Here is a 22,687-nt window from a genome sequence, read left to right as displayed (position 1 = left end):
ATTGTCGGTAGGTCCTTCTTTGCCGTGTCATTGGTGCCAACATGTATCAGAAGAAATGGGTGGACATCCTTGGAACTGATGAGCTTCGGTATCCTATCGGTAACATCCTTGATCTTCACCCCTGGGAGGCAGCATACTTCTCTTGCGGTTATGTCCGGTCTGTAGATAGCTGCTTCTGTTCCTCTCAGTAGTGAGTCTCCCACCACCACCATGGTGAAATACAGGCAAGTATTTGCCTGTATTTCTCAGCTTGGTCAAGGAATTGTCAAGTCAAGGAAACTTAGTGCAGCAGATGAAAGACACATCATGTTACTTCACTTCAAAATTGGAAATTGTCCAGCAGTGCCATCAGCTCAGAACTGTCAGCGACCAGTGGGACCAGCTATATACATCTACTATTCGGAGACGTTTAGCCAGAAATGGTGTTCATGGAAGAAATTGTGGCCAGAATGGAACCTTCACATGAAAACAATGACCTGTGTATCAACGATCCATGAAAACATGGGAATTGGGTGCAGAAAAATGGCAGCAGGAGCTCTGGACTGATGAATCACAATGTGAAATCTATGGATGTAACAGAAGGCAGTTTGCCCCCAGGGCAGGAGAGCGGCACAATAATGAGGGTCTGCAGGAACAGTGAAGATGGTGGAGGGTCTCTGTACGTTTGTGGTTGAATTTCAGAAAATGGAGTTGGGGATTTAGTCAGGATTAATGGTGTGACAAGTGAAGAAACCCTTATTAACAAAAGACAAATACTTTAATCGGTATAGATTAAAAGCTGCAAAATGAGAAAAAAAAGAAAAAATATATATACAATAATAAAAAAATAATAATCCATTAAGGGTACATACAAAATGGGAGAGATGTGGCAAAATAACCCCTACAATATGCCTGTAAGGGCCTAAATCATGAGCCCTGCCTATCTGCGGAGGCTGACACTCCAATAGGCAACGTGAAGGCGCCGCCGCTCCTCGTCGTCTGGCCCTGAGACCCCTATGACGACCCTAGATAGGGGCTTTACCCTTATAGCACAGATTCTACCACAGACATGATGGTCTATAAGACACAAAAAAGAAGTAGTGGCAATAGAAGCGTCATATGGGTACAAATAAAAAATGTTACATTGATAATGGCTACAATATGTGCACAAACAGATAAATAGCCACCCGCAAATGTATACCTGGATAAACTGTGTGAACCGTACATGTATGGCTGCAGCCGGGTCAGACGCTCCGGCTTTGGACGCATATACAGAATTGCTGGCGGCGATCACTATATGGCGGTGACCTGTTTTGAGGGATTATATGTCACGTGACTGCCCTCTAGTGCTCACAGGACGGACATGTGCAGGGGACATTGTGAAGACATTCAGGCCTCTTCTCCTCTATACACGCTCTACACCTCCATCGTTTTGATACTTTTTGGACAGGATTGGATTGGCCATATAAACCAGCTCCGCCACCCATGGGATACACAGGCATCAAGTTAAGGAGTTATGCTTCTCCATCTCTCCCCACCACCTGATGACCCCCATCCTGGAGGGGAAACGCGTCGTGACCCTGATTATGGACATGTATTAAGGGAAGTACATCTATTTCTCCAATCCGGAGGCGTCTGACTGGCTCCAAATGTATTCTGCAGCTGGACAGCGACCCCCAACATCCAGCCAATGTCCTTAATAACAAGGAGTCCTGGAGGTGACGATCCGGAGCCCTGATCTCACATCATCCCGTCTGTGGGATCACATGAAGAGACACAAGGATCCGCACAAGCCTCATACACAGAAGATCTGGGGTCAGTGCTCCAAGATGATTGGCACAATCTCCTGCCGAGATCCTTCATGACCTGTGTACAAGTGACGAGAATAAGAGATGGGGGCGACAGGCGGTCACAAGACACTGCCGATGGAGGCGACGGGCGGTCACCAGATACTGATGATGGAGGAGACGGGCAGTCACCAGATACTGACGATGGAGGAGACGGGCGGTCACCAGATACTGATGATGGAGGCGACGGGCGGTCACCAGATACTGATGATGGAGGCGACGGGCGGTCACCAGATACTGATGATGGAGGCGACGGGCGGTCACCTGATACTGATGATTGAGGAGACAGGCGGTCGCCAGATACTGACGATGGAGGCGACGGGCGGTCACCAGACACTGACGATGGAGGCGACGGGCGGTCACCAGATACTGATGATGGAGGAGACGGGCGGTCACCAGATACTGATGATGGAGGCGACGGGCGATCACCACATACTGATGATGGAGGTGACGGGCGGTCACCAGATACTGATGATGGAGGAGACAGGTGGTCGCCAGATACTGATGATGGAGGCGACCGGCGGTCACCAGATACTGATGATGGAGGAGACGGGCGGTCGCCAGATACTGATGATGGAGGCGACGGGCAGTCACCAGATACTGATGATGGAGGAGATGGGCGGTCACCAGATACTGATGATGGAGGAGACGGGCGGTCACCACATACTGATGATGGAGGCGACGGGCGGTCACCAGATACTGATGATGGAGGTGACGGGCGGTCACCAGATGCTGATGATGGAAGTGACGGGCGGTCACTAGATACTGATGATGGAGGAGATGGGTGGTCGCCAGATACTGATGATGGAAGTGACGGGCGGTCGCCAGATACTGATGATGGAGGAGATGGGCGGTCGCCAGATACTGATGATGGAGGCGAAGGGCGGTCACCAGATACTGATGTTGGAGGCGACGGGCGGTCACCAGATACTGATGATGGAGGCGACGGGCGGTCACCAGATACTGATGATGGAGGAGACGGGCAGTCACCAGATACTGATGATGGAGGAGACGGGCAGTCACCAGATACTGATGATGGAGGAGATGGGCAGTCACCAGATACTGATGATGGAGGCGACAGGCGGTCACCAGATACTGACAATGGAGGCGACGGGCGGTCACCAGATATTGACGATGGAGGCGACGGGCGGTCACCAGATACTGATGATGGAGGCGACGGGTGGTCACCAGATACTGATGATGGAGGAGACGTGCGGTCACCAGATACTGATGATGGAGGCGACGGGTGGTCACCAGATACTGATGATGGAGGCGACGGGTGGTCACCAGATACTGATGATGGAGGCGACGGGCGGTCACCAGATACTGATGATGGAGGAGACGGGCGGTCACCAGATACTGATGATGGAGGCGACGGGTGGTCACCAGATACTGATGATGGAGGAGACGGGCGGTCACCAGATACTGATGATGGAGGCGACGGGTGGTCACCAGATACTGATGATGGAGGAGACGTGCGGTCACCAGATACTGATGGGATTTCCATTTCTCTTTTGTTCATTCAGTTTGCATTTTGTTAATTGATAAATAAACTTTTAACCCTTGTATTTTTGAAATCACTCAATCACTTACATTTTTCCCCCTTTCTTTCTCAGAAAGCAGCTGCCATTCCTGGTGTCCAGCCTCAGAGACATGTGCTGCTCCCTCCCCGTGGAAGAGCAGCTGCTGTGCGCCGCAGAACAGGTACGAGCCCGGCTAAAACCACAAAATCACACAAACACTTACACGCTGCAGCTCTCCAGCCACAGAGAACTGCAAGTCCCAGCATGCTCTGAGGTGTATTGTACAGACTTTTAGTTCTTACAGTCAATCAAATATATTGTATTAGTTTAGGATCTGTCAGAAAACAACGACCAGTGCTGTGACAAGCTGCAATAACCTAAGTCTTTCACTAGAGGGCACTGCTAGTTTGCTGGTGACTGTAGCGTTGCGGTGCCGGCATTCACTTATGACATTGTAGTGAAACTAACAATAACAGATAGAAAAGTTTATATCCCTATATAAAAAGAAAAATGTGAGTCCCTGTTACAGGATAGTGGAACAATAAATCTTCCTCCCCTTTGAGTAGTCCCTTACCTATAGTAAATAGAACAATGTTAGGAGTTATAATCTCATTATACCACAACTGCACCACTTGAGAGAGAAGCAATCTATATATACATTTACAACAGGTAGGGGACTATTTAAAGGGGAGAGAGATATGTATGTACATATATTTTATGTGTGTGTGAACATACCCTTCAAGTGCTCCTTCAGTCCTCCGCTGTTCCCAGCTGCAGATAAGAGGAGGCTGGTTGATAGCCCCCGTCTAGCCGCTGCAGTGGGAGTCAGATCTTATGGCATGTGCCCTGTATGACAGAACAGTTCGGCAAGGAGAGGGTCCAGGTCGAGTTGGCATCAGTACCGGTCAAACTCGCTCACTATGCCTGGATTTCAACTTGCGACATCCGTCGTACATTCACACTATATGGTTGAGCTGATGCAGGTGCCAGCTGTGCAATACAGCCAGCAGCTGAGAGTGACTGCATTTGTTAGCATAGCTCTGATCGCAGCAGTTCAACCCCCTAAATGCTGCGGTCACGATTGACAGTGACACCTAAGAGGTTAAAAAACATGTGATCTCGTACTGTAATGTCTGTATACTCTCATGTGATCCCCTCCTGTAATGTCTGTATACTCTCATGTGATCCCGTGCTGTAATGTCTGTATACTCTCATGTGATCCCCTGCTGTAATGTCTGTATACTCTCATGTGATCCCCTCCTGTAATGTCTGTATACTCTCATGTGATCCTGTGCTGTAATGTCTGTATACTCTCATGTGATCCCCTCCTGTAATGTCTGTATACTCTCATGTGATCCCGTGCTGTAATGTCTGTATACTCTCATTTGATCCCTGCTGTAATGTCTGTATACTCTCATGTGATCCCCTGCTGTAATGTCTGTATACTCTCATGTGATCCCCTGCTGTAATGTCTGTATACTCTCATGTGATCCCCTGCTGTAATGTCTGTATACTCTCATGTGATCCCGTGCTGTAATGTCTGTATACTCTCATGTGATCCCCTCCTGTAATGTCTGTATACTCTCATGTGATCCTGTGCTGTAATGTCTGTATACTCTCATGTGATCCCCTCCTGTAATGTCTGTATACTCTCATGTGATCCCGTGCTGTAATGTCTGTATACTCTCATTTGATCCCTGCTGTAATGTCTGTATACTCTCATGTGATCCCCTGCTGTAATGTCTGTATACTCTCATGTGATCCCCTGCTGTAATGCCTGTATACTCTCATGTGATCCCCGTGCTGTAATGTCTGTATACTCTCATGTGATCCCGTGCTGTAATGTCTGTATACTCTCATGTGATCCCGTGCTGTAATGTCTGTATACTCTCATGTGATCCCCTGCTGTAATGTCTGTATACTCTCATGTGATCCAGTGCTGTAATGTCTGTATACTCTCATGTGATCCCCTCCTGTAATGTCTGTATACTCTCATGTGATCCTGTGCTGTAATGTCTGTATACTCTCATGTGATCCCCTCCTGTAATGTCTGTATACTCTCATGTGATCCAATGCTGTAATGTCTGTATACTCTCATGTGATCCCCTGCTGTAATGTCTGTATACTCTCATGTGATCCCCTGCTGTAATGTCTGTATACTCTCATGTGATCCCGTGCTGTAATGTCTGTATACTCTCATGTGATCCCCTCCTGTAATGTCTGTATACTCTCATGTGATCCTGTGCTGTAATGTCTGTATACTCTCATGTGATCCCCTCCTGTAATGTCTGTATACTCTCATGTGATCCCGTGCTGTAATGTCTGTATACTCTCATTTGATCCCTGCTGTAATGTCTGTATACTCTCATGTGATCCCCTGCTGTAATGTCTGTATACTCTCATGTGATCCCCTGCTGTAATGTCTGTATACTCTCATGTGATCCCCGTGCTGTAATGTCTGTATACTCTCATGTGATCCCGTGCTGTAATGTCTGTATACTCTCATGTGATCCCGTGCTGTAATGTCTGTATACTCTCATGTGATCCCCTCCTGTAATGTCTGTATACTCTCATGTGATCCCTGCTGTAAGGTCTATATACTCTCATGTGATCCCCTGCTGTAATGTCTGTATACTCTCATGTGATCCCCTGCTGTAATGTCTGTATACTCTCATGTGATCCCGTGCTGTAATGTCTGTATACTCTCATGTGATCCCGTGCTGTAATGTCTGTATACTCTCATGTGATCCCCTGCTGTAATGTCTGTATACTCTCATGTGATCCCGTGCTGTAATGTCTGTATACTCTCATGTAATCCCATGCTGTAATGTCTGTATACTCTCATGTGATCCCCTGCTGTAATGTCTGTATACTCTCATGTGATCCCCTCCTGTAATGTCTGTATACTCTCATGTGATCCCAGCTGTAATGTCTGTATACTCTCATGTGATCCCCTCCTGTAATGTCTGTATACTCTCATGTGATCCCCTCCTGTAATGTCTGTATACTCTCATGTGATCCCGTGCTGTAATGTCTGTATACTCTCATGTGATCCCCTGCTGTAATGTCTGTATACTCTCATGTGATCCCTGCTGTAATGTCTGTATACTCTCATGTGATCCCGTGCTGTAATGTCTGTATACTCTCATGTGATCCCCTGCTGTAATGTCTGTATACTCTCATGTGATCCCCAGCTGTAATGTCTGTATACTCTCATGTGATCCCCCGCTGTAATGTCTGTATACTCTCATGTGATCCTGTGCTGTAATGTCTGTATACTCTCATGTGATCCCGTGCTGTAATGTCTGTATACTCTCATGTAATCTCATGCTGTAATGTCTGTATACTCTCATGTGATCCCCAGCTGTAATGTCTGTATACTCTCATGTGATCCCGTGCTGTAATGTCTGTATACTCTCATGTGATCCCGTGCTGTAATGTCTGTATACTCTCATGTGATCCCCTGCTGTAATGTCTGTATACTCTCATGTGATCCAGTGCTGTAATGTCTGTATACTCTCATGTGATCCCGTGCTGTAATGTCAATATACTCTCATGTGATCCCTGCTGTAATGTCTGTATACTCTCATGTGATCCCCTGCTGTAATGTCTGTATACTCTCATGTGATCCCCTGCTGTAATGTCTGTATACTCTCATGTGATCCCCGTGCTGTAATGTCTGTATACTCTCATGTGATCCCGTGCTGTAATGTCTGTATACTCTCATGTGATCCCGTGCTGTGATGTCTGTATACTCTCATGTGATCCCCTCCTGTAATGTCTGTATACTCTCATGTGATCCCTGCTGTAAGGTCTGTATACTCTCATGTGATCTCCTGCTGTAATGTCTGTATACTCTCATGTGATCCCCTCCTGTAATGTCTGTATACTCTCATGTGATCCCCGGCTGTAATGTCTGTATACTCTCATGTGATCCCGTGCTGTAATGTCTGTATACTCTCATGTGATCCCGTGCTGTAATGTCTGTATACTCTCATGTGATCCCGTGCTGTAATGTCTGTATACTCTCATGTGATCCCCTGCTGTAATGTCTGTATACTCTCATGTGATCCCGTGCTGTAATGTCTGTATACTCTCATGTAATCCCATGCTGTAATGTCTGTATACTCTCATGTGATCCCCTGCTGTAATGTCTGTATACTCTCATGTGATCCCCTCCTGTAATGTCTGTATACTCTCATGTGATCCCAGCTGTAATGTCTGTATACTCTCATGTGATCCCCTCCTGTAATGTCTGTATACTCTCATGTGATCCCATCCTGTAATGTCTGTATACTCTCATGTGATCCCCTGCTGTAATGTCTGTATACTCTCGTGTGATCCCTGCTGTAATGTCTGTATACTCTCATGTGATCCCTGCTGTAATGTCTGTATACTCTCATGTGATCCCGTGCTGTAATGTCTGTATACTCTCATGTGATCCCCTGCTGTAATGTCTGTATACTCTCATGTGATCCCTGCTGTAATATCTGTATACTCTCATGTGATCCCGTGCTGTAATGTCTGTATACTCTCATGTGATCCCCTGCTGTAATGTCTGTATACTCTCATGTGATCCCCAGCTGTAATGTCTGTATACTCTCATGTGATCCCCCGCTGTAATGTCTGTATACTCTCATGTGATCCTGTGCTGTAATGTCTGTATACTCTCATGTGATCCCGTGCTGTAATGTCTGTATACTCTCATGTAATCCCATGCTGTAATGTCTGTATACTCTCATGTGATCCCCAGCTGTAATGTCTGTATACTCTCATGTGATCCCGTGCTGTAATGTCTGTATACTCTCATGTGATCCCCTGCTGTAATGTCTGTATACTCTCATGTGATTCCCAGCTGTAATGTCTGTATACTCTCATGTGATCCCGTGCTGTAATGTCTGTATACTCTCATGTGATCCCGTGCTGTAATATCTGTATACTCTCATGTAATCCCATGCTGTAATGTCTGTATACTCTCATGTGATCCCTGCTGTAATGTCTGTATACTCTCATGTGATCCCCTCCTGTAATGTCTGTATACTCTCATGTGATCCCGTGCTGTAATGTCTGTATACTCTCATGTGATCCCCTGCTGTAATGTCTGTATACTCTCATGTGATCCCCTGCTGTAATGTCTGTATACTCTCATGTGATCCCCAGCTGTAATGTCTGTATACTCTCATGTGATCCCGTGCTGTAATGTCTGTATACTCTCATGTGATCCCGAGCTGTAATGTCTGTATACTCCCATGTGATCCCTGCTGTAATGTCTGTATACTCTCATGTGATCCCCTGCTCTAATGTCTGTATACTCTCATGTGATCCTGTGCTGTAATGTCTGTATACTCTCATGTGATCCCCTGCTGTAATGTCTGTATACTCTCATGTGATCCCCGTGCTGTAATGTCTGTATACTCTCATGTGATCCCCTGCTGTAATGTCTGTATACTCTCATGTGATCCCATGCTGTAATGTCTGTATACTCTCATGTGATCCCCTGCTGTAATGTCTGTATACTCTCATGTGATCCCTTGCTGTAATGTCTGTATACTCTCATGTGATCCCCGGCTGTAATGTCTGTATACTCTCATGTGATCCTGTGCTGTAATGCCTGTATACTCTCATGTGATCCCCTCCTGTAATGTCTGTATACTCTCATGTGATCCCCTGCTGTAATGTCTGTATACTCTCATGTGATCCCCTGCTGTAATGTCTGTATACTCTCATGTGATCCCCTGCTGTAATGTCTGTATACTCTCATGTGATCCCGTGCTGTAATGTCTGTATACTCTCATGTGATCCCCTGCTGTAATGTCTGAATACTCTCATGTGATCCCCTGCTGTAATGTCTGTATACTCTCATGTGATCCCGTGCTGTAATGTCTGTATACTCTCATGTGATCCCCTGCTGTAATGTCTGTATACTCTCATGTGATCCCCTCCTGTAATGTCTGTATACTCTCATGTGATCCCATGCTGTAATGTCTGTATACTCTCATGTGATCCCATGCTGTAATGTCTGTATACTCTCATGTGATCCTCTGCTCTAATGTCTGTATACTCTCATGTGATCCTGTGCTGTAATGTCTGTATACTCTCATGTGATCCTGTGCTGTAATGCCTGTATACTCTCATGTGATCCCCTCCTGTAATGTCTGTATACTCTCATGTGATCCCTGCTGTAATGTCTGTATACTCTCATGTGATCCCGTGCTGTAATGTCTGTATACTCTCATGTGATCCCGTGCTGTAATGTCTGTATACTCTCATGTGATCCCGTGCTGTAATGTCTGTATACTCTCATGTGATCCCGTGCTGTAATGTCTGTATACTCTCATGTGATCCCGGCTGTAATGTCTGTATACTCTCATGTGATCCCGTGCTGTAATGTCTGTATACTCTCATGTGATCCCCTCCTGTAATGTCTGTATACTCTCATGTGATCCCCTCCTGTAATGTCTGTATACTCTCATGTGATCCCCTCCTGTAATGTCTGTATACTCTCATGTGATCCCCTGCTGTAATGTCTGTATACTCATATGATCCCCTCCTGTAATGTCTGTATACTCTCATGTGATCCCCTGCTGTAATGTCTATATATTCTAATGTGATCCCAGCTGTAATGTCTGTATATTCTCATGTGATCCTGTGCTGTAATGTCTGTATACTCTCATGTGATCCTCTCCTGTAATGTCTGTATACCCTCATGTGATCCCATGCTGTAATGTCTGTATACTCTCATGTGATCCCGTGCTGTAATGTCTGTATACTCTCATGTGATCCCGTGCTTTAATGTCTGTATACTCTCATGTGATCCCGGCTGTAATGTCTGTATACTCTCATGTGATCCCGTGCTGTAATGTCTGTATACTCTCATGTGATCCCAGCTGTAATGTCTGTATACTCTCATGTGATCCCGTGCTGTAATGTCTGTATACTCTCATGTGATCCCGGCTGTAATGTCTGTATACTCTCATGTGATCCCGTGCTGTAATGTCTGTATACTCTCATGTGATCCCGTGCTGTAATGTCTGTATACTCTCATGTGATCCTGTGCTGTAATGTCTGTATACTCTCATGTGATCCCGTGCTGTAATGTCTGTATACTCTCATGTGATCCCGACTGTAATGTCTGTATACTCTCATGTGATCCCGTGCTGTAATGTCTGTATACTCTCATGTGATCCTCTGCTGTAATGTCTGTATACTCTCATGTGATCCTGTGCTGTAATGTCTGTATACTCTCATGTGATCCCGTGCTGTAATGTCTGTATACTCTCATGTGATCCAGCGCTGTAATGTCTGTATACTCTCATGTGATCCCGGCTGTAATGTCTGTATACTCTCATGTGATCCCATGCTGTAATGTCTGTATACTCCCATGTGATCCCGTGCTGTAATGTCTGTATACTCTCATGTGATCCCGGCTGTAATGTCTGTATACTCTCATGTGATCCCATGCTGTAATGTCTGTATACTCTCATGTGACCCCCTGCTGTAATGTCTGTATACTCTCATGTGATCCCCCGCTGTAATGTCTGTTTACTCTGATGTGATCCCCCGCTGTAATGTCTGTATACTCTCATGTGATCCCCTGCTGTAATGTCTGTATACTCTCATGTGATCCCCTGCTGTAATGTCTGTATACTCTCATGTGATCCCGGCTGTAATGTCTGTATACTCTCATGTGATCCTGTGCTGCAATGTCTGTATACTCTCATGTGATCCTCTCCTGTAATGTCTGTATACCCTCATGTGATCCCGTGCTGTAATGTCTGTATACTCTCATGTGATCCCGTGCTTTAATGTCTGTATACTCTCATGTGATCCCGGCTGTAATGTCTATATACTCTCATGTGATCCCGTGCTGTAATGTCTGTATACTCTCATGTGATCCCAGCTATAATGTCTGTATACTCTCATGTGATCCCCGGCTGTAATGTCTGTATACTCTCATGTGATCCCAGCTGTAATGTCTGTATACTCTCATGTGATCCCCTCCTGTAATGTCTGTATACTCTCATGTGATCCCCTCCTGTAATGTCTGTATACTCTCATGTGATCCCCTCCTGTAATGTCTGTATACTCTCGTGTGATCCCTGCTGTAATGTCTGTATACTCTCATGTGATCCCTGCTGTAATGTCTGTATACTCTCATGTGATCCCGTGCTGTAATGTCTGTATACTCTCATGTGATCCCCTGCTGTAATGTCTGTATACTCTCATGTGATCCCCTGCTATAATGTCTGTATACTCTCATGTGATCCCCAGCTGTAATGTCTGTATACTCTCATGTGATCCCCCGCTGTAATGTCTGTATACTCTCATGTGATCCCCCGCTGTAATGTCTGTATACTCTCATGTGATCCCGTGCTGTAATGTCTGTATACTCTCATGTAATCCCATGCTGTAATGTCTGTATACTCTCATGTGATCCCCTGCTGTAATGTCTGTATACTCTCATGTGATCCCCTGCTGTAATATCTGTATACTCTCATGTGATCCCCAGCTGTAATGTCTGTATACTCTCATGTGATCCCGTGCTGTAATGTCTGTATACTCTCATGTGATCCCCTGCTGTAATGTCTGTATACTCTCATGTGATTCCCAGCTGTAATGTCTGTATACTCTCATGTGATCCCGTGCTGTAATGTCTGTATACTCTCATGTGATCCCGTGCTGTAATATCTGTATACTCTCATGTAATCCCATGCTGTAATGTCTGTATACTCTCATGTGATCCCTGCTGTAATGTCTGTATACTCTCATGTAATCCCATGCTGTAATGTCTGTATACTCTCATGTGATCCCGTGCTGTAATGTCTGTATACTCTCATGTGATCCCCAGCTGTAATGTCTGTATACTCTCATGTGATCCCCTGCTGTAATGTCTGTATACTCTCATGTGATCCCCTGCTGTAATGTCTGTATACTCTCATGTGATCCCCAGCTGTAATGTCTGTATACTCTCATGTGATCCCGTGCTGTAATGTCTGTATACTCTCATGTGATCCCGAGCTGTAATGTCTGTATACTCCCATGTGATCCCTGCTGTAATGTCTGTATACTCTCATGTGATCCCCTGCTCTAATGTCTGTATACTCTCATGTGATCCTGTGCTGTAATGTCTGTATACTCTCATGTGATCCCCTGCTGTAATGTCTGTATACACTCATGTGATCCCCGTGCTGTAATGTCTGTATACTCTCATGTGATCCCCTGCTGTAATGTCTGTATACTCTCATGTGATCCCGTGCTGTAATGTCTGTATACTCTCATGTGATCCCCTGCTGTAATGTCTGTATACTCTCATGTGATCCCTTGCTGTAATGTCTGTATACTCTCATGTGATCCCCGGCTGTAATGTCTGTATACTCTCATGTGATCCTGTGCTGTAATGCCTGTATACTCTCATGTGATCCCCTGCTGTAATGTCTGTATACTCTCATGTGATCCCGTGCTGTAATGTCTGTATACTCTCATGTGATCCCAGCTGTAATGTCTGTATACTCTCATGTGATCCCGTGCTGTAATGTCTGTATACTCTCATGTGATCCCGTGCTGTAATGTCTGTATACTCTCATGTGATCCCCTGCTGTAATGTCTGTATACTCTCATGTGATCCCGTGCTGTAATGTCTGTATACTCTCATGTGATCCCCTGCTGTAATGTCTGAATACTCTCATGTGATCCCCTGCTGTAATGTCTGTATACTCTCATGTGATCCCCTGCTGTAATGCCTGTATACTCTCATGTGATCCCGTGCTGTAATGTCTGTATACTCTCATGTGATCCCCTGCTGTAATGTCTGTATACTCTCATGTGATCCCCTCCTGTAATGTCTGTATACTCTCATGTGATCCCATGCTGTAATGTCTGTATACTCTCATGTGATCCCCTGCTGTAATGTCTGTATACTCTCATGTGATCCCTGCTGTAATGTCTGTATACTCTCATGTGATCCTGTGCTGTAATGTCTGTATACTCTCATGTGATCCCGTGCTGTAATGTCTGTATACTCTCATGTGATCCCGTGCTGTAATGTCTGTATACTCTCATGTGATCCCGTGCTGTAATGTCTGTATACTCTCATGTGATCCCGGCTGTAATGTCTGTATACTCTCATGTGATCCCGTGCTGTAATGTCTGTATACTCTCATGTGATCCCCTGCTGTAATGTCTATATTTTCTAATGTGATCCCAGCTGTAATGTCTGTATACTCTCATGTGATCCTGTGCTGTAATGTCTGTATACTCTCATGTGATCCTCTCCTGTAATGTCTGTATACCCTCATGTGATCCCGTGCTGTAATGTCTGTATACTCTCATGTGATCCCGTGCTGTAATGTCTGTATACTCTCATGTGATCCCGTGCTTTAATGTCTGTATACTCTCATGTGATCCCTGCTGTAATGTCTGTATACTCTCATGTGATCCCGTGCTGTAATGTCTGTATACTCTCATGTGATCCCAGCTGTAATGTCTGTATACTCTCATGTGATCCCGTGCTGTAATGTCTGTATACTCTCATGTGATCCCGGCTGTAATGTCTGTATACTCTCATGTGATCCCGTGCTGTAATGTCTGTATACTCTCATGTGATCCCGTGCTGTAATGTCTGTATACTCTCATGTGATCCTGTGCTGTAATGTCTGTATACTCTCATGTGATCCCGTGCTGTAATGTCTGTATACTCTCATGTGATCCCGACTGTAATGTCTGTATACTCTCATGTGATCCCGTGCTGTAATGTCTGTATACTCTCATGTGATCCTCTGCTGTAATGTCTGTATACTCTCATGTGATCCTGTGCTGTAATGTCTGTATACTCTCATGTGATCCCGTGCTGTAATGTCTGTATACTCTCATGTGATCCCGGCTGTAATGTCTGTATACTCTCATGTGATCCCGTGCTGTAATGTCTGTATTCTCTCATGTGATCCCGTGCTGTAATGTCTGTATACTCTCATGTGATCCCGGCTGTAATGTCTGTATACTCTCATGTGATCCCATGCTGTAATGTCTGTATACTCTCATGTGACCCCCTGCTGTAATGTCTGTATACTCTCATGTGATCCCCCGCTGTAATTTCTGTATACTCTGATGTGATCCCCCCTGTAATGTCTGTATACTCTCATGTGATCCCCTGCTGTAATGTCTGTATACTCTCATGTGATCCCCTGCTGTAATGTCTGTATACTCTCATGTGATCCCGGCTGTAATGTCTGTATACTCTCATGTGATCCTGTGCTGCAATGTCTGTATACTCTCATGTGATCCTCTCCTGTAATGTATGTATACCCTCATGTGATCCCGTGCTGTAATGTCTGTATACTCTCATGTGATCCCGTGCTTTAATGTCTGTATACTCTCATGTGATCCCGGCTGTAATGTCTATATACTCTCATGTGATCCCGTGCTGTAATTGACGCGCCCCCTGGGCCAGTGTTGTTTGGGGGATACCCGGAGCCGGATCAGATGGGGGTTGTAGTCTCCGAGTGGCGGTGACCCGGTCCGTGCCCAGGGTGTCAAGCTCAGTGTGTGGCAGTCCTACAGATGTTGCTGGATGTTCTTTAGTGTCGACTACGCCACCCGTTGATTTGCGGTCAATACGGCCGCCGCTGCAGCAGGGTCCGCTGAGGCTGATGGTGTGTGTGCAGCTTCTGATAGTATAACCCCCAACGGGAGGGGTATAGCCTCAGGGGGTCAGTTGTAGAGGGTGGTGGTTGTGGTGGTGCAGTGAGGGTGGTATTAAGACTCAGAGTCGGGCTGTGCAGTTCAAGGTGTTTACTTACTGCTGTTGTTCTGGTCGCTCCGGCCTTGAGTGACCGCCCGAGCCGTGCTGCGTCCACCAGGTCCTGGACTCGGCCAACCCCCAGGTAATTCTGGAGCGTGATCCTGAGCTCCCTTTCTGACGTTCCTTTTCTCTGGCCTTCCCCACCAGGGATCCACCTATGTCCGGCTCCCTCGGGTCTCTTGGTGGGTACACCTCTTCTGGGTTCCCTGACCCTATACTTGGTCTGCCTTCCTGGTGGATTTAGTGGGGGGTCGTGGCAGATCCTGCCCACAACCTCCGGTCTCTGGCTGAGGATTAGTGCCCTCCACCAGCTTGGGATCCGGTACCCTTGTGCCAACCCTTCACCCTGTTGCTTGTATTTGGGCTCTTGGGGTTCCCTCTTCTTCCCCTCTGGGTCCTTCTGACTCCTCTCTCTCTTCTTCCAGGACTGCTTGACCCTCTACAACAGACTGACTAGTAGCTGTCTGCCTGTCTGACCCTGATCTAAGATGGTTCCCACCTTATATACTCCCTCTATGTGTGAGCTCAGGTGACCAGCACCCAATGAGCTTCTAGCATTACCCAGACTGCTCCCCCTATCTGCCCCTACACTACTGGGATGTTCCACCCCCCTCCCACTCCAGCCAGGGACAGACACTATCGTACCTGCACATAAACTGGTGGGAGTACCGTCGGTCTGTCCCCCGGAAATGGGATGTATGTAGTGTATGCAGCCTACTGAGCTCAGTTCCACACTCCATCCTGACCCGGGAGTGGAATACCACACCTCTGGCTTGAGGTGCAATACCCCTGTAGCAGCCGAATCCTCAGGGTGCTACATTCCCTCCTGGTAAATCACAGCACGTCCTCGGGCTGTAAGAGAATAAACATCCAAAACATACAAATTTTTTTTCATAAAACATAAACATATAAAACAATATATATATCAGCATAAACTTTTCATAAATAACATTCTTGTTCCTCCGGCCACGGTGCAACTTGTGACCGGGTAAAGTGCGACAGTCTCTTCAAGAAAAACAACAGTTTCCTATAAAACCGGTAGGGGGCGCCTTAGAAAGCGCAACTATATACAAGGGAATATGGCCGCTCTCAGTCCTCGGCCAGGTATAAGGAAGGAATGACCGCTCTCAGTCCTCGGTCAGTGGGATTAAGGGGAATACGGGTAACAGTTTACACTTGTCCCAACGGGGACATATTTAAAGCAGCAACAGTTCACTGTACCCCGACAGGTAACTATTTACAGTCTCTTTACCGTACTTTAACGACGGCGTCCTCCTGCTCCTTCTTTGTCTTCAGACCCGTCCGGGTCCTCTTGCTCCTCCTCACACCGCAGCTCCTCCTCCGTCAGGCGATGCACATGGAGGGCGTAGGGTCCTTTGGCACATTTGTGCCGGGTGAACGTGACCTCGTCCCCTACGTACAGGTCACGACCTCTGTGTCCCTCCGGCAGATGGCTCTCTACGTCTCTGCGGGTTACAAAGACGTCGCCGGGGGTATGATGGTCTCTTATGAAGCCCCACCCATGCTGCAGGTTGAATTTAATCACAGTCCCGGTGGTACGGGGACCATGAGCTGCACGGGGGTTCCTCCTGGTCCGGCTCTTCTGCCCTGCGCTCTGTTCCTGCAGCCGCTGCTCTCGGATCCGCCTCTCTCTCCGTTCTCGCTCGAAGTCTGCCAACTGCTGGCGGCAGCACTCCACTCGCTCTGCTGCGGCTGCCCGCGTTTCTTGAGTGAACCCCATGAGGTCTCCTCCGGTGGGGTCCCACTCGAATTGTGCTTCTTCTAGCGGGAGCGGGGTTCTCCTGACGGGCTTCGGAACCGGAATCAGGGGCTCGCACAGGGGCCTTGCTCTTTGGAGTTCCAGTTGGTAGTACTCCTGGGGCCATACAAAGGGCTGCCCATCCGGGCACGTGTGCTGGGCAAATAGATCTTCGCCCAGGTGCGGCACTCGAGATGTTGAGGGCGCGTTGATGGTAGCGGCGCCCGGGTTGACCAGGCCTTGCGACCAGGCTTGGGGCACCCTAAAGGTAAAGGGCACCATAAGGACGGCGGCGCCCGGGGGTACTCGGCCCTGCGACCAGGCCGGTGGCTCCGCGGAGGTAGGGGGCGCTGTTGGAATTGCGGCGCCCGGAGGTACTAGACCTTGCGACCAGGCCGTTGGTATTTCCTGTTTCGTCGCGCTCAGCGTCGAGGCGTGTGACGTCACAGGGGTCGCGGCCGCAGCTTCTACTTGAGGCTTAGTCTGGCACGGTGACGATGCAGCGACGGGCACGGCAGGGGGAATTTCGGGCTCTGCGACGGGGGGCTGGGACAGGTACACGGTTTCTCGGCTCGGGGTAGTGACGTCCTCTTTACCTGCCTCCAGTTGTCCAGCTCCCTTCTCGGCGCCGTCTCCGGCCTTCACTCCTCCTGCACCATCCTCAGAGGCGGTCTGTCTCCTCGTCTCGGGTGGCGTGCTCCGCTGACGGGTTCCGGTCTGCTGGGCCATCTCACGGCTCCACTCCGTCAGCATGTCTTGCTGCACCTGGGCCATCCTCCGTGCGAGGCCCTCCAGCGCAGTCTGTGCACCCTCCCGGTCTCGGGGGAGCTGTGCTAGGATCTCCACTAAGCCTAGTGGGGTTGTTGCTTGCAGCAGGCTCCTGACCACTGGGTCGGTGATGCCTGTCTCTCCCTCCATCTCCGGGTACGACTTCTCCGGAGTCCTCTCCAGACTTCTTGTCTCCGGGTGCGCTCTCTCCAGACTCCTCCAGGCTGCACCCATCTTCTCTCTTTTGTTCTGTCTCCGCCCACATTGAAGGTGGTCCTGGGGCAACTTTGTGATTGTCAGTTCCAGGGGCAGTTCTCTCACGCTGATGGACATCTCCAGCATCACAGTCTCTGTTGGTGGGCGCGGTTTCCGCTTTTGGCGCCATTCTTCGACCTGGCCCACGATGGGAGGTGGCCTCTTGCCACCCTCTGGCACGCCCATAATGGCGTCCGCTCTTCCAAGGCGGGAAATCTTTGGAAATGGCGGGAATCGTCTCCCAGTGGCGGGAAACTCCATGGATGGCGGGAAAAAGCTGCAAATGGCGGACAACCGGCGGTAAACGACCTGTGATGGGGTCCGTTTGCGGGGACCCTCCGGAACCGGCGGGAGACTTCTTTTTAAGGTAACGGTGAACTTTTCTTCAGGCACGCAGTACCCGGTTGTTGCGGGCACGTAATCCTGCCGACTACGCCAAAGTTGACGCGCCCCCTGGGCCAGTGTTGTTTGGGGGATACCCGGAGCCGGATCAGATGGGGGTTGTAGTCTCCGAGTGGCGGTGACCCGGTCCGTGCCCAGGGTGTCAAGCTCAGTGTGTGGCAGTCCTACAGATGTTGCTGGATGTTCTTTAGTGTCGACTACGCCACCCGTTGATTTGCGGTCAATACGGCCGCCGCTGCAGCAGGGTCCGCTGAGGCTGATGGTGTGTGTGCAGCTTCTGATAGTATAACCCCCAACGGGAGGGGTATAGCCTCAGGGGGTCAGTTGTAGAGGGTGGTGGTTGTGGTGGTGCAGTGAGGGTGGTATTAAGACTCAGAGTCGGGCTGTGCAGTTCAAGGTGTTTACTTACTGCTGTTGTTCTGGTCACTCCGGCCTTGAGTGACCGCCCGAGCCGTGCTGCGTCCACCAGGTCCTGGACTCGGCCAACCCCCAGGTAATTCTGGAGCGTGATCCTGAGCTCCCTTTCTGACGTTCCTTTTCTCTGGCCTTCCCCACCAGGGATCCACCTATGTCCGGCTCCCTCGGGTCTCTTGGTGGGTACACCTCTTCTGGGTTCCCTGACCCTATACTTGGTCTGCCTTCCTGGTGGATTTAGTGGGGGGTCGTGGCAGATCCTGCCCACAACCTCCGGTCTCTGGCTGAGGATTAGTGCCCTCCACCAGCTTGGGATCCGGTACCCTTGTGCCAACCCTTCACCCTGTTGCTTGTATTTGGGCTCTTGGGGTTCCCTCTTCTTCCCCTCTGGGTCCTTCTGACTCCTCTCTCTCTTCTTCCAGGACTGCTTGACCCTCTACAACAGACTGACTAGTAGCTGTCTGCCTGTCTGACCCTGATCTAAGATGGTTCCCACCTTATATACTCCCTCTATGTGTGAGCTCAGGTGACCAGCACCCAATGAGCTTCTAGCATTACCCAGACTGCTCCCCCTATCTGCCCCTACACTACTGGGATGTTCCACCCCCCTCCCACTCCAGCCAGGGACAGACACTATCGTACCTGCAGTGTATGCAGCCTACTGAGCTCAGTTCCACACTCCATCCTTACCCGGGAGTGGAATACCACACCTCTGGCTTGAGGTGCAATACCCCTGTAGCAGCCGAATCCTCAGGGTGCTACATAATGTCTGTATACTCTCATGTGATCCCAGCTGTAATGTCTGTATACTCTCATGTGATCCCGTGCTGTAATGTCTGTATACTCTCATGTGATCCCGGCTGTAATGTCTGTATACTCTCATGTGATCCTGTGCTGTAATGTCTGTATACTCTCATGTGATCCTGTGCTGTAATGTCTGTATACTCTCATGTGATCCCGTGCTGTAATGTCTGTATACTCTCATGTGATCCCGGCTGTAATGTCTGTATACTCTCATGTGATCCTGTGCTGTAATGTCTGTATACTCTCATGTGATCCTGTGCTGTAATGTCTGTATACTCTCATGTGATCCCGTGCTGTAATGTCTGTATATTCTCATGTGATCCCGGCTGTAATGTCTGTATACTCTCATGTGATCCCGTGCTGTAATGTCTGTATACTCTCATGTGATCCTCTGCTGTAATGTCTGTATACTCTCATGTGATCCTGTGCTGTAATGTCTGTATACTCTCATGTGATCCCTGCTGTAATGTCTGTATACTCTCATGTGATCCCGGCTGTAATGTCTGTATACTCTCATGTGATCCCGTGCTGTAATGTCTGTATACTCTCATGTGATCCCGTGCTGTAATGTCTGTATACTCTCATGTGATCCCGGCTGTAATGTCTGTATACTCTCATGTGATCCCCTCCTGTAATGTCTGTATACTCTCATGTGATCCCCTGCTGTAATGTCTGTATACTCTCATGTGATCCCTGCTGTAATGTCTGTATACTCTCATGTGATCCCGGCTGTAATGTCTGTATACTCTCATGTGATCCCGTGCTGTAATGTCTGTATACTCTCATGTGATCCCGTGCTGTAATGTCTGTATACTCTCATGTGATCCCCTGCTGTAATGTCTGTATACTCTCATGTGATCCCTGCTGTAATGTCTGTATACTCTCATGTGATCCCGGCTGTAATGTCTGTATACTCTCATGTGATCCCGTGCTGTAATATCTGTATACTCTCATGTGATCCCTGCTGTAATGTCTGTATACTCTCATGTGATCCCTGCTTTAATGTCTGTATACTCTCATGTGATCCCGTGCTGTAATATCTGTATACTCTCATGTGATCCCGTGCTGTAATGTCTGTATACTCTCATGTGATCCCGTGCTGTAATGCCTGTATACTCTCATGTGATCCCCTGCTGTAATGTCTGTATACTCTCATGTGATCCCATGCTGTAATGTCTGTATACTCTCATGTGATCCCCTGCTGTAATGTCTTTATACTCTCATGTGATCCCGTGCTGTAATGTCTGTATACTCTCATGTGATCCCCTGCTGTAATGTCTGTATACTCTCATGTAATCCCCTCCTGTAATGTCTGTATACTCTCATGTGATCCCCTCCTGTAATGTGTGTATACTCTCATGTGATCCCCTGCTGTAATGTCTGTATACTCTCATGTGATCCCCAGCTGTAATGTCTGTATACTCTCATGTGATCCCCTGCTGTAATGTCTTTATACTCTCATGTGATCCCGTGCTGTCCTGTCTGTATACTCTCATGTGATCCCATGCTGTCTTGTCTGTATACTCTCATGTGATCCCCTGTTGTCCTGCCTGTATACTCTTTTGCTTTCTCCCTGGCCCAGGAGATGTGGTATGATCAGACCATGTTCCTGTACGGTCAGACACAGCCATTACTCAGTACACAACGGGGGCACATGTATAAGATTATCTCAGCACAGGAACATTATATTTAATCACATCCAATTGTGGAAGTTATTATTATTCCAAGATCTATTGATTAAAATCAATTTTCCTTCGTGGGAAAACCCCTTTAACCTCATTCGAAGGGCTAGAAAAGGAAAAAAAAAAATTCAATTCAATGGAATTTTAATTTAATTTTAAGCATTAATTCATACTTTTTTATTTCCCTTTTACAGATAGGGAAGTTTATGAAGACTTTGTGCGGAGCCAAAAAGAGCTCATGGAAAGACACCCAGGACTGCTGTGGCAAGGACGAGCCGGAGCGGGAGCAATGCTTCACATACTACATGCAGAGCGTCTCCATGGCTGTGGCACACAGAACCAAGGGGGACAGTCCCAACACACAGCGTACTGGACAGATATCTATATAGCCCAACCAGCCCCATTCTGACTCGGAACATTAACTTTTTTTTTTTTTGCCTTTTTCTCTTCAGTTTTGATATTCTCTCTAAGACACTGTAGGGTGATGTGTGATTACAGCTGTAGTGCAGTTACTGGGCGGAGCTGAGAATGAGTGGGCGGGGTTAGGCGATTAGTGGCGCAATGGGCGTGGCCTTTGTAAGCTTATTCTAGCTGCAATGTGTGAAAGGATTGATGTAACCTGCGCCGGTAACATCCCATAATGCTTTGCAAGTCTTGGACTGATGCTCAACTGGATTTAAAGGGTGGAAAAGTATCAGATACCAAGAAGGTTCTTTGTTTTGATAACCTCTTATATCCAGCACTTAAGGCTTCACGTTTTTCCAGTGAAGATTGATGTAAAATTAAAAGATGTTGTAGTAACACAAAGCTGATATTTTGTACACACAGTTGTAATAAAGAAATGTAAGAAAACCCTTGTCTGTAGCCATGTATTGTGTATACAGTGACTGAAGACTCCGCCCCCGAGGAGCCCAGAAGACGTTACCGCCACGTCCTGAAGGCTCTCCCTCATTGATACTGCAGCAGACATAACCCGATCAATCAGAAGCTTCATTCACTTCTTAGTCCAATGTGTCTCGACCCTGGTTGTTGTAGTTCAGCAACAGTTCTGGAGTTACATGTAGGGGGACATGGTATTAAAAATACATATTTAAAGGTTATCCCTACATGTCCGGCAGCCTTTATCCTCATTCCCTATACAGAATACATGCACGTTTGGCCTAATTGAGCGTTCACGTGAATGGGGAGGGATGATCTAAAATTTATGTCCAGTGCTGAACATGCCAATTTTGGCTGGACCAGTCAACCACCTCATGTTTATGGAGGCTTCCCACATCTCCCCAATATGATGTTATGGGTCTTCACAGGAGATGTGCGTGAGATGATTAAAGGCGGTGTCTGATTTAGAATATCCCAGTTAGCACACACAGGGTCACATGAAATCGTGAGGATAGTACTTATCACCCCCCATAAATAAACAAGTCCTGTGTATCGTGTTTGGATAATTGTCATCTTCT

The 22,687-nt window shown here is 47.6% G+C and overlaps 1 protein-coding gene across 1 annotated transcript in view; it reads left to right on the top strand.

Annotated features, from left to right (window-relative positions):
* LOC141153048 (extracellular matrix protein 1-like) overlaps nucleotides 1–22,082 on the top strand; it is a 34,501-nt gene extending 12,419 nt beyond the window's left edge. Inside the window, exons 3-4 of the mRNA XM_073637726.1 lie at nucleotides 3,443–3,530; nucleotides 21,425–22,082. Of these exons, the coding sequence (XP_073493827.1) occupies nucleotides 3,443–3,530; nucleotides 21,425–21,619 (283 nt within the window). The 3' untranslated portion in view covers nucleotides 21,620–22,082. The remainder of the gene's footprint in view (nucleotides 1–3,442; nucleotides 3,531–21,424) is intronic.
* The last annotated feature ends 605 nt before the right edge of the window (nucleotides 22,083–22,687 follow it).

The sequence above is a fragment of the Phyllobates terribilis genome, unplaced genomic scaffold (genome assembly GCF_046119375.1).
Source record: "Phyllobates terribilis strain yellow unplaced genomic scaffold, ASM4611937v1 Scaffold_7__3_contigs__length_470593459, whole genome shotgun sequence".
Classification (NCBI taxonomy): Eukaryota; Metazoa; Chordata; class Amphibia; order Anura; family Dendrobatidae; genus Phyllobates; species Phyllobates terribilis.
The sequence above is the reverse complement of the archived record's forward strand: the minus strand, read 5'-3'. Positions and strand labels throughout refer to the sequence as shown.